Source organism: Hemiscyllium ocellatum, chromosome 6, assembly GCF_020745735.1.
Source record: "Hemiscyllium ocellatum isolate sHemOce1 chromosome 6, sHemOce1.pat.X.cur, whole genome shotgun sequence".
Lineage (NCBI taxonomy): Eukaryota > Metazoa > Chordata > Chondrichthyes > Orectolobiformes > Hemiscylliidae > Hemiscyllium > Hemiscyllium ocellatum.
The window spans coordinates 4,779,180-4,794,683 of NC_083406.1; the positions used below are offsets into that span (position 1 = coordinate 4,779,180).

General features: G+C 40.2%; 1 protein-coding gene across 1 annotated transcript in view; it reads right to left on the reverse strand.

The window, feature by feature from the left end:
• Window positions 1-376: 376 nt before the first annotated feature.
• Window positions 377-15,504, reverse strand: part of LOC132816350 (protocadherin-17-like) — a 126,100-nt gene continuing 110,972 nt past the window's right edge. The window contains exon 4 of the mRNA XM_060825803.1: window positions 377-3,152. Coding sequence (XP_060681786.1) covers window positions 2,461-3,152 — 692 coding nt within the window. The 3' untranslated portion in view covers window positions 377-2,460. The remainder of the gene's footprint in view (window positions 3,153-15,504) is intronic.

Genomic DNA, 15,504 nt, shown 5'->3' on the forward strand with positions numbered 1-15,504 from the left:
TCTTGTGAGATGTGGGTTTATTCACCAATTTAGATCAAACAATGTAACATCTAGTTGTCATCAATATACATTAATGGGCTCAGAAAGTGTAAAATTTAATTTTTTAAGTAGGCTTTTTAAACTGTTAGTTTACAGCAAAGACAGTGATGCCATTATGACATTTAATCACAATGCCAGCAGCTTTCTTCACCTGAGACACTTGCAAGAAGAATACAATTTTGTCAAATCTACGAAACAAGGAATTCAATTTGTTGGCAACCAGATACCTGTTTTTGACAGTTAAGTACCTTGTATTACTCATTGGAACCACACACATGTAATCACAGAGAGGTGTCCTTTGGTAGAGGCATCCATGGGTTTAATGAATGCAAAAGCATTTATCGATGATGTTAGTAATCTCTTTAATTTTTTTGTCCTCATTTTTCCAGATAGATCACATTAAAACACAGCCATTTAACAATTGCAGTTGAGTTATTCCATACAACATATGCTGTTCTCACCAGTTGCCCAGTGTAGCTCTGAGCCCTATGGGATGGCAGGGACTGATAAATGTAGAACATCGGCTGAAGGACCAAGGGGGATGGGAAAGTCAGGACCTCAATCAGGACTCATTCAATTACACTTCAAGTCAACAAACCTTGATAGCAAAAATCCCTCCTGAATACTGCTCTGATTAATGTTGCTTGATGCCAAAATAATGTAATTAGACAATAATGAGTGGGTGTATATTATGTTGGCTATCAGCACTAGCTGTTGACCTCGATGACTTCTACTCAAATGAGAAAACAAATATCCTGAAAGTATAGCTTAATGAGGCTGTGCAAATACCTCATTGCTATTCAGCATTACTTCTTTTGTTTTGTTGTTAATTAAAATGTTGAGGTTATGTTTTTATTATGTTGATGTGGACTTAATGAAAAACACTTTGCAGAAACTGGACAGTTATGTTACTCAGTAACAAAGAGATAGCAAAGTGACTAAATAGCATCACCAATGAGTTTTCAGCCCAAGTTACTTTTCTTAATTTCCAGCTCTGTGTAAGCAATTACAAAACCTAGGTGCTTTTCCTCTTTAGCTATCAAGTTGAGTTAACCTGACATTGGTCAATTCTACATAAACTGCAGCGCACACAAAAAAAAATTCTACAATATAGAATCATTTCAAAATATGGAGACAACTCCAAGATATTACTGACAAGTACACAATTGTAATTCAGTCACCAAACTTTGAAATGGTTGATATACTTGAAGGGTTACTTTGAAGCATACACTACTGGCTTGTTAAACAGAATCTGCTTGTGTACACTGCTTCCCACATTCCAAAGGGAAAAAGGGGAAAATTGTGAAATTAAACTCATAGAGTTCGACAGCTACTAAGGCAACATTTGCCAAATACAATATAAGCCCAAATATTTTGCAACACAACTATATATTAATTTAATAAAATACACAATATAGCTCTTAGTACAATTAACAAGTTTGGCTCATATGCACTGATATTGCAATAAATCAATTAAAAAGCTAGATTCAGTGTAAACACTCCATGATTCTTACATTTGCACATCAATATGTTTTGCTTTGCTAGTACGTAATAGGTATTCCCCTTAACGAGTCATTTTAGTGTCCATCTACAAATATGGAACAGTACTTCTTTATCTGGGACACAATATATTTTACTATTGAACAATAATATGGTGACAACATTTTGATGACTAAAATGGAGAGGAGGAATTTAAACAACTGGACACTAAAATGTCACTCTTTGGTAGGACAGCTTAGAGAATAACCAGAAGAACCATTTTGTAGTTTTGTATTAGGTTTGAGAACATGGGGCAAATGTTGTGTTTGTAGAACCCATTTTGGAGAAATATTTTCAAGTGGGTTTGTACAAAATATCAAGATGTACATCATTGCAATATGATCCAGAATGAAATATTCTATGGGACGACAATCAATGAGGCAATGTTTACTGCAGATAAACCTAATTCATAAGGACACCTACATCAGCTGACAATAACTGTACACTTGGAATTAAAGATTTGCAATGTTTACCAGAAAGCTGATATCTTATTTCTTATCAATTTTGCCCTGCATTGTTCTTTGTTAAACATTTTTTTTAATATGCAGAGCTGTATTCACTGGTCAGCTTGACAGCACCTACACTTTTCATTTCATTATCTCAGGGAGGGCATATTTTAAGATTGTCAATTCAGCAAATGAAACATAGCAACTTTTCACAACTAATCTGGTGAAAATACCAGCATGTTCTGTTTCCTTAGACACAAAAAAAACGTGCACAAATGGACACTTTGAATTCTAACTCACAGACATTAACCAGAATCACCTTTCCTTGTATTCTGCCATTGGTGCTTCATCACCTGAAAAAAAAAATGCTGTCTCGAAACTTTTGAGCGATTCTTCCTTTAGAAGAAAGGTAGGCAACTGTCACAAATAATAGTGTTCACTTTCTCACAGTTGAAGGGTCACTCCCTCGACAATCTTGTAAAAGCTTGTCAATTTCTCGAACCACTTGTTCGGCGTCTACGCCTTCTCGAGCGAGGTCCCGGCTTGTGGGTTCATACTGGTCCAAGACAGTGTCCACTTCATTGAACTCCCGGCCGGCTCTGGAGTGCACATCTGCAAAGACAGTTGCCACCGCTTCGGGTGTAATGAAGTGGCTATCGCGCTGTTTGTCAGGTGATGGGTAGTGGGTATCAGATGGTAAATATTGGGCGGTTGAATCTGTTGATGTGTCGGCCACTTTCTGCTTCACTTCAAATGCACCCATAGGTCGTTTACTTGAGCTGTTACTGCCTGCAACTGAAGTCTTGTCTGGACTGCTTGCAGCCGATGAGACCTCTTGCAAGAGAGGACTTAGAGCGCGCTTAGCTTTTAAATAAGGTTTAACGTTTGCAACAAGAATGGTGTGCTCTCGTTTGTCCTTCCCAAAAGTACAGAAAGTTTTTTTCCCAGCAGGAGCTGTGCTTTCTGGAGTTTCAGATTCAACTGTGGTCTCCACTGCTGGCACAAACAGATTCCGGCGATAATCTGAACATTCAGCTTGGTTGGAGACAGGGAACTGAGGCATCCAACATTTATCGGAATGACCCAAGACACGACATTCATCTGTACAGTTGACGCAGTCCTCCTTCTCTGTAAGAAAAACAAACAAAATCTATTATCCCTAAGAAAGCAAATCATTTTAGTTAGTATTAAAGCGATTTAATCAGTTATTCTAGATTGCCAAAATCAGAACGTGTCAGCACGGGGGACAAGTGTCACCCCAAGCAGTCAGATTCTAAAAGCCAAAATAATTCAGACATAAATGATTTCAATTAACAGGAGATGATGTTTTCCTTAATAATTTCAGGTAGTCTCTACAATCAACATATATCTCATTTGCAACATGAATCTTGGCTGAGTAAAAGGTCAATTTAAATGACACGCTATGAATACAACTATGTAAATGCATCAAAATTATCCTCAAATGTGTAAAAATGTGAAAATAACTCCTAGAATAACGTCACTTTATAACATTCTTTCTATAATTAAAAATACTGAAACAAAGCAAGTTTTGAAATTCACTGGAGACCACATGCTGATTATAATAATTTTTGGCGAAATGTTAGTTTCGTTGAGTTTTATGAGGACGTCTCTCTAAGAGGCCGAGAGAGTTTTCAGGTTGCATCTCATCAAACTCACCTCATTGACTATCTGCAGAAGGGTTACCAGACTCGAAATGTCAACTCAAATTTCTTTTCACAGATGCTGCCATACCTGATGAGCTTTTCCAGCAATTTTTGTTTTTGTTTCTGATTCACAAGATCCGCAGTTGTTTTTGTTTTCATTAACTTTTACTCTGCCACCTTGGTAGACCTCACATTTACTTCTAACATTTACTCTCTTTTCTCCCCCAGTGTAAGTGCCTTTACCCTCTGATACCTCACCGTCACTCTATTACCCTCACTCCACCTCCCAGCAAAGCTCACGCTCTAACACTGCAACACCTTTCCTTTCTTGCTCATTTCTGCTCCAGCACCCCAACCCATTCTGCCCCAGACGCTACTATCCCTTCATGCTTACTGTGCTCTGCCCAGTCACTTAGTTGGGACCTCTATCCATCTGCACTGAAAACTAACAGTGTGCCACCAACATCATCGCCCATAATACTCTGTCTCTCCCAGTTCAGGAATGACGTTGACTGCTCACTATGAAGAGAGGATCCTGACTCTGATCCATGAGCAGTTAGTGATGACTGAGCTCATGCCCCTGAACTGGTAGCAGAGGCGGCCTTTCACTCACTGACCAAAAGCTACCTCCCTTTAGATGATGGTTGACAACCATGACTAGTTTCCTGGCTTTGTGTCTGTGTTAAATCACAAAGCAACAGCAATGGGAGCCATGTATCCCTGGTTAAAGCGTGAGCTACCAAGATGCAAGGTAAGGCAATACAAGGCAGGGATACTGTGAGCATCCCGATAGACTCAAAGTGAGTGAGCATTAGGAGAGCAAGCAAATAGCTCGGAGTTGGAACCTGATTCAGACCACAAGCTGGATGTTGGCGGCTTAGTACAAAGTGTCTTTGCTTCAGCATGACATTGATAGCTGTTAGTGCTGTCTGAGGTGCACCACTGAAGAGCAGAGTTGTCCTGTCAGTGCATTAGCTGCATGTACCCTGAACATGCCTCGTGTCCAAGATGGAGGGCCCTTGAAGTAAGTTAGGAGCTGAAGTCACCAGTTACCCATTTTAACTCCCATGTTGGAAGTTCTGGGTGTTTAGTTTGCTCATGGCAAGTGTATTGATGAAGTGAGGTGAGATGTGCAGTTAACAAGGTGGTAAACAAGTAGCAATCTTCCTTAATGAGCAACACGTTATTGCCTAATGAGAATCTTGCCTCACTGCCCAGGGTTTAGTTAAAAGATGCAGCGAGTTGTTCCCGATGTCAAGTCAGACCATACCAGTTTCTTGTGTGATTCTGTCACATTTCTCGCCATAACCCACTTGGTTCAGCTCCATGACCATATTTTCATTTCACTTACTCATAAGGAAAGAGAATATTTTGGTTGCAATCTTATTTTGAAGAAGCCGTTACTTAAAATCTTCCCTACACTTTGCTTGGCTGAATAATAATAGCTGGATTTTATCATCATTATTATAAAAATACAGTTTAAAGTATTTTTTCCAACTTCTAAAAGAACAGGCAAGAAGCTTTTCAGAGAATTAAAAGAAGTATTTTTCACATCCACCAGATGTCTGAGGAGATACATATGTTGTAGTGTAGGAGACACAGCAGCTAATTAGTAGATGGAAAACCACATACAGCTATGTGGCAAAGACCAATTAATATTTTAGATTAGATTCCCTACAGTGTGGAAACAGGCCCTTCAGCCCAACAAGTCCACACTGGCCCTCTGAAGAGTAACCCACCCGGACGTATTCACCTACTCTCTACTAATGCCCCTATCACAATGGGCAATTTAGCATGGTCAATTCACCTTACCCGCACATCTTTGGATTGTGGGAGGAAATCGGAGCACCCAGAGGAAACCCACGCAGACACACGGAGAATGTGCAAACTCCACACAGTCAGTCGCCCGAGGCTGGAATTGAACCCGGGTCCCTGGCACTGCGAGGCAGCAGTGCTAACTACTGAGCCTCTGTGCCAGCCACAAATGCTTGCTTTCTCTTAATATTTTGAATGCAATAATACATTAACGGATATAGTTTTAGAAAGTACCCGTTCCCTGACCAGGAATCGAACCCAGGCCGCGGTGGCGGAAGCGCTGAATCCTAACCATTAGGCCACCAGGGAAACTAAATTTTATATGATTCTGATTGAAGAATACACATAGGCCAGGAGAACACACCCACTTTTCTCTAGAATACTGTCATGGGGTCTTTCAAATTCACCTAAAATGAGAGATGGGGCCTCAGCAACCAAAAGACAGCATCTTTCACTCAGTGCACCTCCAGGACTTGCACTAAAGAGTCAGCCTTAATTTTGGGCTCAAAGTCTGCAATGAGAATTGAACCCAAAAGCTATTTTTTCACTTGATTTTTTAAAATGGGATGGCCAACATTTATTGCCAATTGCTAAATGCAGAGATATAGTCATTGAGATGTACAGCACAGACAGACCCTTCGGTCCGACTCATCCATGCCGACCAGATATCCCAACCCAATCTAGTCCCACCTGCCAACATCCGGCCCATATTCCTCCAAACCCTTCCTAAGCATATACCCATCCAGATGCCTTTTAAATGTTGCAATTGTTCTAGCCTCCACCATTTCCTCTGGCAGCTCATTCCATACATGCACCACCCTCTGTGTGAAAAAGTTGCCCCTTAGGTCTCTTTTACATCTTTCCCCTCTCACCCTAAACCTAAGCCCTCTACCTTTGGACTGCCCCATCCCAGGGAAAAGACTTTGTTATTTATCCTATCCATGCCCTTCATAATTTTATAAACCACTATAAAGTCACCCCATAGCCTCCGACCCTCCAAGGAAAACAGCCCTAGCCTGTTCAACTTCTTGCCATAGTTCAAATTCTCCAATCCTGGCAACATCCTTGTAAATCTTTTCTGAATCCTTGCAAGTTTCACAACATCTTTCCGATAGGAAGGAGACCAGAACTGGCACGCAATATTCCAACAGTGGCCTAACCAATGTCCTGTACAGCCGCAACATGATCTCCCAACTCCTATACTCAATACTCTGACCAATACAGGAAAGCATATCAAACACCATCTTCACTATCCTATCTACCTGCAACTCTACTTTCAAGGAGCTATGAACCTGCATTCCAAGGTCTCTTTGTTTAGCAACATTCCCTAGGACCTTACCATTACGTCTATAAGTACTGCTAAGATTTGCTTTCCCAAAATGCAGCACCTCACATTTATCCAAAATAAACTCCATCTGCCACTTCTGAGCTCATTAGCCCATCTGATCAAGATCCTGTTGTAATCCGAGGTAACCTTCTTCACTGTCCACTACATCTCCAATTTTTGGGTCATCTGCAAATGTACTAACTATACCTCTTATGCTCACATCCAAATCATTTATATTAATGATGAAAAGTAGTGGACTCAGCACCGATCCTTGTGGCACTCCATTGGTCACAGGCCTCTAGTCTGAAAAACAACCCTCCACCACCACCCTGTCTTCTACCTTTGAGCCAGTTCTGTATCCAAATGGCTAGTTCCCCCTGTATCCCTTGAGATCTAACCAGTCTTGCTAACCAGTCTCTCATACAGAACCTTGTCGAACGCCTTACTGAAGTCCATATAGTTCACATGTACTGCTCTGCCCTCATCAATCCCCTTTGTTACTTCTTCAAAAAACTCAATCAAGTTTGTGAGACATGATTTCCCATGCACAAAGCCATGTTGACTATCCCTAATCAGTCTTTGTAATGAACGCCTTACCATATCATTTCAGAGGGCAGTTGTGAGTCAATCACATTGCTGTTGATCTGGAATCATATATAGGTCAGAATAGGTAAGGGCAGCAGATTTTCTTCAGTGAGGGACACTTGTGAACTGGATGTGTTTTTACAGAGTTACCATTAATATTTTATACTTCATATTTATTCACAAAATTCAAATTCCACCAGCTGAGGTGGAATTTGTTCAAAATGGTCTGAAACTTACCAATAGCTTAGGATTAGAGATACTAGTGACAGAATCTCCCTACTTAAACCGTAGGCAAGCACCCTTCTCATTAAGGTTGAAACTTTAAGAATCATACCCTCAAAACTGTCAGGGGAAAATGATTCATTTCACTTTGATGTTCTTATGAAACTCAATTTTCATAAGAATTTGTTTTCATTTCTATAACACCTGACCTTATTAAAGGATTGGACACTCTGGAGGCAGGATACATGTTTCCGTAGATGGGTGAGTCCCGAACCAGAGGACACTGCTTAAAAATAAGGGGTAGGCCATTTAGGACAGAGATGAGGAGAAACTTCTTCACCCAGAGAGTGGTGGCTGTGTGGAATGCAGTGCCCCAGAAGGCAGTGGAGGTCCAGTCTCTGGATTCGTTTAAGGAAGAGTTGGATCGAGCTCTCAAGGACAGTGGAATCAAGGGTTATGGAGATAAGGCAGGAACAGGACCCTGATTGAGGATGATCAGCCATGAATGGTGGTGCAGGCTCGAAGGGCAGAATGGCCTACTCCTGCACCTATTCTCTATTGACCTCACACTGGGAAATTGTGAAGTGTTTCACAGCCAACTGAAGATTTTTTGAATTTTAGTTACTGTAAGGTTCAAAACAAGGAAGCAGATGAAAAGAGCAGATCTTGCATTTTATTTTATATTAAATATCCAAAGGAGAAATCTTTCTCTGGTTGCTAAGTGTAACATTCTCATAAATATTACAAGATGTCCTATCGCCACTCTCTTTGGCAAAGTGCATTTTTTCCTTCACTTAGTGGAAACTTTGACATTGCCTACTGTGTTGTGAAATGAATTGGGGAACTCTAGTCTTCAGGACTGTTAAGAATCACCAAGAAGAGTTGGTGGCTCTGTTGGCAGCTCAAACATAGAGATAGATGCCATCATATTTCTGGCCCTGAGTGGGCTGAAATGGGCATTGGAGATCTTGCTAAATGATCCCCTCCATCCACCAATGTGCCTCCTACTGTGTCCCATCATGTCATCATTGCTCCAAGAGGTGGATCATCAGGAACATCTCAAAGGACCAAAGTATGCATCAACTGTGAACAAATTTATGACTCAACATTATACGCTCTCATACAAACACCTGAACCTGGAACAGGAGGAGACCAGTCTGACTGTCGAGCCTGCTTCTCCAGTCAATAAAATCATGGCTGATTTGACTGTAACATCAAATCCACATTTCTGTCTTCCCCCGATAACCGTTTAAGTTCTTATCTTGATCTATCTTTGCCTGAAAAATATTCAAAAACCCTGCTTCCACCACCTTTTCAGGGCAAACTTTTCAAAGACTTATAAGACTCTAATAGAAGGAATTTTGCTTAACTTGTTTTAAATGAGTGAGCATAGATTTTTAACCTGTAACCCCAGTTCTAGGTTTGCCCATCAGAAGAAGCCTCCTCTCTACATTTAGCCTGTCAAAACCAATGTTCCATCTATGCTGTGCTCTGTGGGTTAGTGCCTGCCAGATTGGCATGCCAAAACAGTCACTTCCAGTTTTCCAGTTGCCACTGTGCATGTACCTCAGGGAAATTAGAGGGAATGTTAGTTATGACCCCTCAGAAATGTTACTTTTGTTTCAATCAAATCACCACTAGTCTTCCAACCTCTAGTGGAACTAAGCCTAGCTTGTCCAACCTTTCTTCATGTAACAACTCCTCCATTGTAGGTATTAGTTTCAAACATTAGTGAAACCAAATGCAGACTGGGTGACTGCTTTGTGGAACATCTCTGCTCTGTCTGTAAAAATGACTATGGCCTTCTAGGTGCTTCCCATTTTCTTACTTCATCTTGCTCTCAAGTGAACATTTCCATCTGAGGCCTGCAGTAATGTCCTAGCGAATCCCAGTGCAAGAACCTCATTTTCCACTTAGACAGTAATTCTTCACACCAAACTGGACAATTCCACAGTCTCCAACATCATAACTCATTTCCACATCTGTGCCCATTCCCTTAATTTATTTGCATTTTTTGTAACCTGCCATGTTCTATTCGCAACTTATTTTTCTACTATCTTTGTGTTGTCAGAAAATAGGTATTCATTTCCTCCTTCCCTTCATCAAAGTTATTTATACAAATTGTAAACTGTTGAGGTCTTATCCACATGGCACAGAACTCGTTATATCTCACCAACCTGAAAAATGATTTCTCTTTCACAAAACCATGTTGACTCTTCCAGATTACCTTGAACTAATCCAAATGTCCTGCTATAACTTATTTATTGAAAGCTTCATGTATTTTCTTTATGACAGATGTAAAGGTAACTATAGCGTAGCTTTCTGATTTCTTACTCCCTCCCATTTTGGGAAAAAAGGTACGTTCAGTATCTTCCAATGTAATATGACCAAATTGAATTGAAGGAGTTCTGAAAAATTAAAACAAATGTGTCATCTATCTCATTAACCACTTCTATTAAGACACTAGGATACAGTCCATCAAGGTCTGAGCACTTATCAGTCTCCAGTTCCAGTAATTCAGTCAGTGCCACTTCTCTGGTGATTATGATTTTCCTGTGTTTCTCCAGTTCCCTCACTTCCATTTCCTGACTTCTAGAATGTGAATTGTGTCCTCTATAGTGAAGACCGATGCAAAATGCTGTTCAGTTAATCTTCTGTTTCATTATTTTCCTAAATTAATTATCTACCTTTCATAGCACCTCACTGTTAGCTCTTCACTTTAATTAAGTCATAAAGATGCACAGCACAGAAACAGATCCTTCAGTCCAACTCACCCATGCCGACCAGATATCCTAACCTAATCTATCCCATTTGCTAGCATTTGGCCCATATCCCTCTAAACCCTTCCGAATCACATAGCCCTCTGTGTGAAAAAGTTGCCCCTTAAGTCCCTTTCATATCTTTCCCCTCTCACCCTAAATCTGTGCTCTCTAGTTCTGGACTCCTCCATCCCAGAGAAAAGACCTTGTCTATTTATCTTATCCATGCCCCTCATGATTTTATAAGGTCACCCCTCAGCCTCCAATATTCCAGGGAAAACAGCCCCAGCTTATTCAGCCTCTCCCAATAGCTCAAAACACTCCAACCCTGGCAATATCCTTGTAAATATTTTCTGAACCTTTCAAGTTTCACAACATCCTTCAAATAGGAACGAGACCAGAATTGCACGCAATATTCTAAAATTGGGCTAACCAATATCCTGTACAGCCGCAACATCGCCTCCCAACTCCTGTACTCAAAGCTCTGATTAATAAAGGCAAGCACACCAAACGCCTTCTTCACTATCCTATCTGCCTGCGACTCTACTTTCAAGGAGCTATGAACCTGTACTCCAAGATCTTTGTTCAGCAACACTCCCTAGGTCCTTACCATTAAGAGTATAAGTCCTGCTCTGATTTGCTTTTCAAAAATGCAATACTTCACATTTATTTAAATGAAACTCCACCTACCACTCCTCAGCCCATTGGCCCATCTGATCAAGATCCCATTGTACTCTGAGGTAACCTTCGATTTTGGTGTCATCTGCAAACTTACTAACTGACCATCTTGTTCAGTGTTTTTATATTTATTACTAGCTTTCTCTGGTGCTCTAATTTATCCTTCCTCAGTTATATTTTAGTCCTTCTTTACCAATTTTTATATTCTATCCAATCTTCTCATCCGCCACTGTCCATTCAGAATTATATGATTTTTCTTTCGGTTTGATGTTATTCTTTATCATTTCCTATTTACTGGGGTTTTTGGGATTACCCCATGGAATTTTTCTTATTTGGTGGAAAATACCTTTTCTGTGTATTCTGAAATATCCCCTTAAGTGTCTGCCACTGCATCTCTATGACCTCTCCTTTAACCCAATTTACCAATTCACTTCAGCTAGCTCAGCTTTCATGTTTGTATAATTATCGTATTTAAATAAAAAAAAGTATTGGACACATTCCACTCTCTCTCAATCTCACTGCAGAATTCAATCATTTATAACCATTGCTACCTAGAGGCGCCCACACTGTGAGATCATTAATTAATCCTATTTCAACATCAGCTCTAGTACTGCCGACTCTCTAGTCAGCTCTAGAACATGAAGTCCCATTAAACTATCCTGACATTTTCTTTCTCAGCAACTCACCTAGGCTAAGTTTGCCCATTTGCTTTCTCCAGTTGATACATAGATTAAAATCTCACATGGTTATTGCCATACCTTTCTGACAAGCTCACATTATTTCTAATTTTATGAACCATCCTACTGTGTGGTTACTTTTAGGGGGCCCATACACCAATCCTACAATTAACTTTTTGCTAAACAATTTCTCATTTTCACCCATTTTACATTTATTTTTCTGAATTTAGATGCTCTCCCTTTATTGTACTACATCATCAACAGAGCCACCTTTCCTTACGCATGCCATTCGTCAATGTCCTGCACCCTTCAAGATTTGGATCCCAATCCAGGTCAGCCTGTAACAATGTCTCTGTAATGGCTACTCAATAGTACTTATTAATTTCTATGTGTACTCTCAGTTCACCTTATTTTTTCAAATTTTACATGATTTTAGATACAGAACCTTTAGTTTCATCCTTTTTCTTTAAAGTTGTAGTCTTATCTTTTGGTTAACTCTTAGATTCATATTCTCTATTCCTTCCTGTCACAATCTGTTTATCATTTCTTATCTCTTTCATTAACCTTAACTCTACTGTTTGATTTACCGTATCTGTCCAAATTTGATCTCTGCCTCACTATTTATTTAGAATCCTCTCTACTTGCTTCATTTTGCAGTTACCGAGAATACTGTTTCCAAATGCAGACTGTTCCATCAGGACAGTACCTCATTGCCGATTACTGGTGCCAGTGCCCCACAGACTGGAACGCGTTTTGTTTCACACCAGACTATGAGCCAAGCATTTCTGTCTCTTACCTGATTTTTATTATACCAATCTGCATGTGACTCAGATAGTAATGCAGAAATTATGCCCTTTGAGGACTTATTTCTTAACTTGGCACCTAGCTCCTCACACAGTGACCATGCAGAAACTCCTTCCTTGTTCTGCCTATATTGGTGGTATTCTTACCTTCCTTTCGAGTGTGTTTGTCTACATGGTGCTATGGTCAGGTCATCCTCTGCAAGCCTCACTCTTAGTAACACATGCTGACAGACCTTAAATCTGTTGGACTACTGCAAAGGCTGAAGTTCCGGCACGCTTGCCGTCTGTGCCCCCTTACCTGCCACACTTGCAGTCACACTCTTCTGGTAGCTGAACATTAACCCAATCAAAGACCGGGGCAAAAAGATGTGACTGCCTCCGTATGCAAAGAATCCAGGTAACCTATTGAGGTAATGCCTGAACAATTAGCTGTAGTTCAACCTCCAGATCATAGTCTGAGCTGAAGCTGCTTGAATTTCAAACAGTTGCCACACACGTTCACTCCTGAAGATCTGGTATTTAGTAACTTACATAACTCTGACATATCACCTGTTTTGCCATCCTTAATGTATTCTAAGGAGTTACTTAATTATTGTATTCAACACTACATCTAGTTATGTTTTTAGATGCTGTCTTAATTTTACTGCTAGTTGCCAAATTATACTGAACCTTAGGAAAAGAATGAATCAGATACTCATCAATTAACCAGCTTCTTCTCCTGTAGCAAACTAAAAATCAATTCCTGGAGATTGAAAATGTTTAAGCAAAACGAAGAACAACAGAACAACCTTTTCCCTCTCTCCACTGACCCACGTTCCCTGAATCACTTAACTCTAGTATACCAGTGTAATGTACACTAGGTTGGTTAGCTTTTTATGCTCAACACAAAATACTAACTTACTAACTTTATGAGACAGTGTTAGCTGGTTCTTAATTGAGCTGTTCTTTCGCTGGAACACAGGAAAAAGAAACCTATGTAAGGCTGGCAGAATTTAAACTGTCTGTTTCAGTTTAAGGCCAACTGCAAACTAAGTTAGCTTTCCTCAAAATAAAAATGTAAACTTTCTTACCCAATTATTGCACACACTCAGTCTTCTCAGCCTAAACTCTGTTGGCTACGATTTAGATCTAACTCAAGAGGGTGCAGTGCTAAGTCAGTGCTGCACTGTCAGATGTATCCTTTGGAATGGAGCTTTAAAATGATTCAAGAACCAACTGCACTACATGAAATATAGGGGCACCTTCCCCTGTCCACTCTCTCTCTCTCTCTCTCATAAACCAATGAAACTAAAACAGATTACTTGGTTTTTAGAATTTGATAGGGCTGGTGCTTTCTACATTTCAAATTTATTTCACTGGCTGCAAACTGCTTTGGGATCTCCTTAGGTCATGAAAGAAGCTACGTAAATAGGATTTCTTTCTTTTCATAAGTCTTAACATTCATTTGTCTGTCTGAATTTATAAAAATACCATTAATGGCAGCAGGAATTGTGCTTCTGTGTAGGATGGGCACTTTTGTTCAGCGTAGCTTTTTTTGAAAGTCTTATTTAATTTGCCAAGTGGTGATGCTAAGCAAAGGCCAGATGCTACGCCACTGGAAGGCAAGTAAAAATCTGGGACTGATTTATGCTGGTTGTTTGTGATATGCATTTGGAAATATTTAGCTAGAAAGTGTGGCGGTCTCCTGCTCGCTAATCAGCAAAGGAACAGCAGGAGGTGCAAGGTTACAGAAAGAACGGGAAGGTTTCAATAAAAGGAAGATTACAATAATGCACTGAAATAGAAATTTGCAGCAGGATGTGTAAAGATTATAAGACAATTTATTCACTGTTTTCTCCTGTTATGGATTAGGCCAGACCACTTAAAACATTCTTAAGCAGGTAGCCCAGACCATAACTTAACAATTTGTTTCAGTAAGTGTACAGTGAAAATTACCCAGATTAAGCTAGCTAGGTTGACTACCAGGTTAAAAATAGATAAAAATGTATTCACAAGATTACACAATGAAATACAAAGAACAGAATAAAGAACCCCTACAGAACTCAGTCTACCTAAACGAGACTTAATTATGCTGTCCGAACATACACAACAGTTTCCTCTAGAAACACAGTTAAAAAATGGAACAAATGCTTACAGGTTGAAGTTAGGAAGGTAGGAAGAGTGGATGGGTATATGAATAGGAAGGGTTTGGAGGGATATGGGCCGGGTGCTGGCAGGTGGGACTAGATTGGGTTGGGATATCTGGTCAGCATGGACGGGTTGGACCGAAGAGTCTGTTTTCATGCTGTACATCTCTAGGACTCTATGACTCTAAAGCTCTCTGTTGAACTCCCAACCAGTTCTGGACTGAACTAAACTGCTCAGCTGGAGAGCTGACCACTCCCCTTTCATTCTACAGGTCACACTTTGGCCTGAAGTCTCATCTGTTTACATAGAAACAAAAGGCCTCTCAAAATCCTTTTAGTCTCTCTACCAAACCAGTCTGATTGGAGCCCAGCCTGGTTTATTACCGCTCTGAAAAAAATCAAGGACAGAGTATCCTTGAGCCAAGAAACAGCATTTAGACAATAAAGGTCTAGCTTTGTGGCCCTCCTGATAACTCAGCTGTACAATTGGCTGTGCAGGCTCCTATCATTTAAGCAGCCAAATTCCTTTTCTCACAGACCTTTGACATGGTCTCATTTAGCGAGTAAAAAGTGATGCCTGCAGATGCTGGAGATCAGAGCTGAAAATGTGTTGCTGGTTAAAGCGCAGCAGATCAGGCAGCATCCAAGGAACAGGAAATTCGACGTTTTGGGCATAAGCCCTCCTGATGAAGATCTTATGCCCGAAACGTCGAATTTCATGGTCTCATTTAGCTTCAACTTTTGATGACAGAAACAAGAACCTCTGGTTCTTAATGAAAGACATCTGTTCAAACACAGATGCCTAATATGTGAGACTCATCATC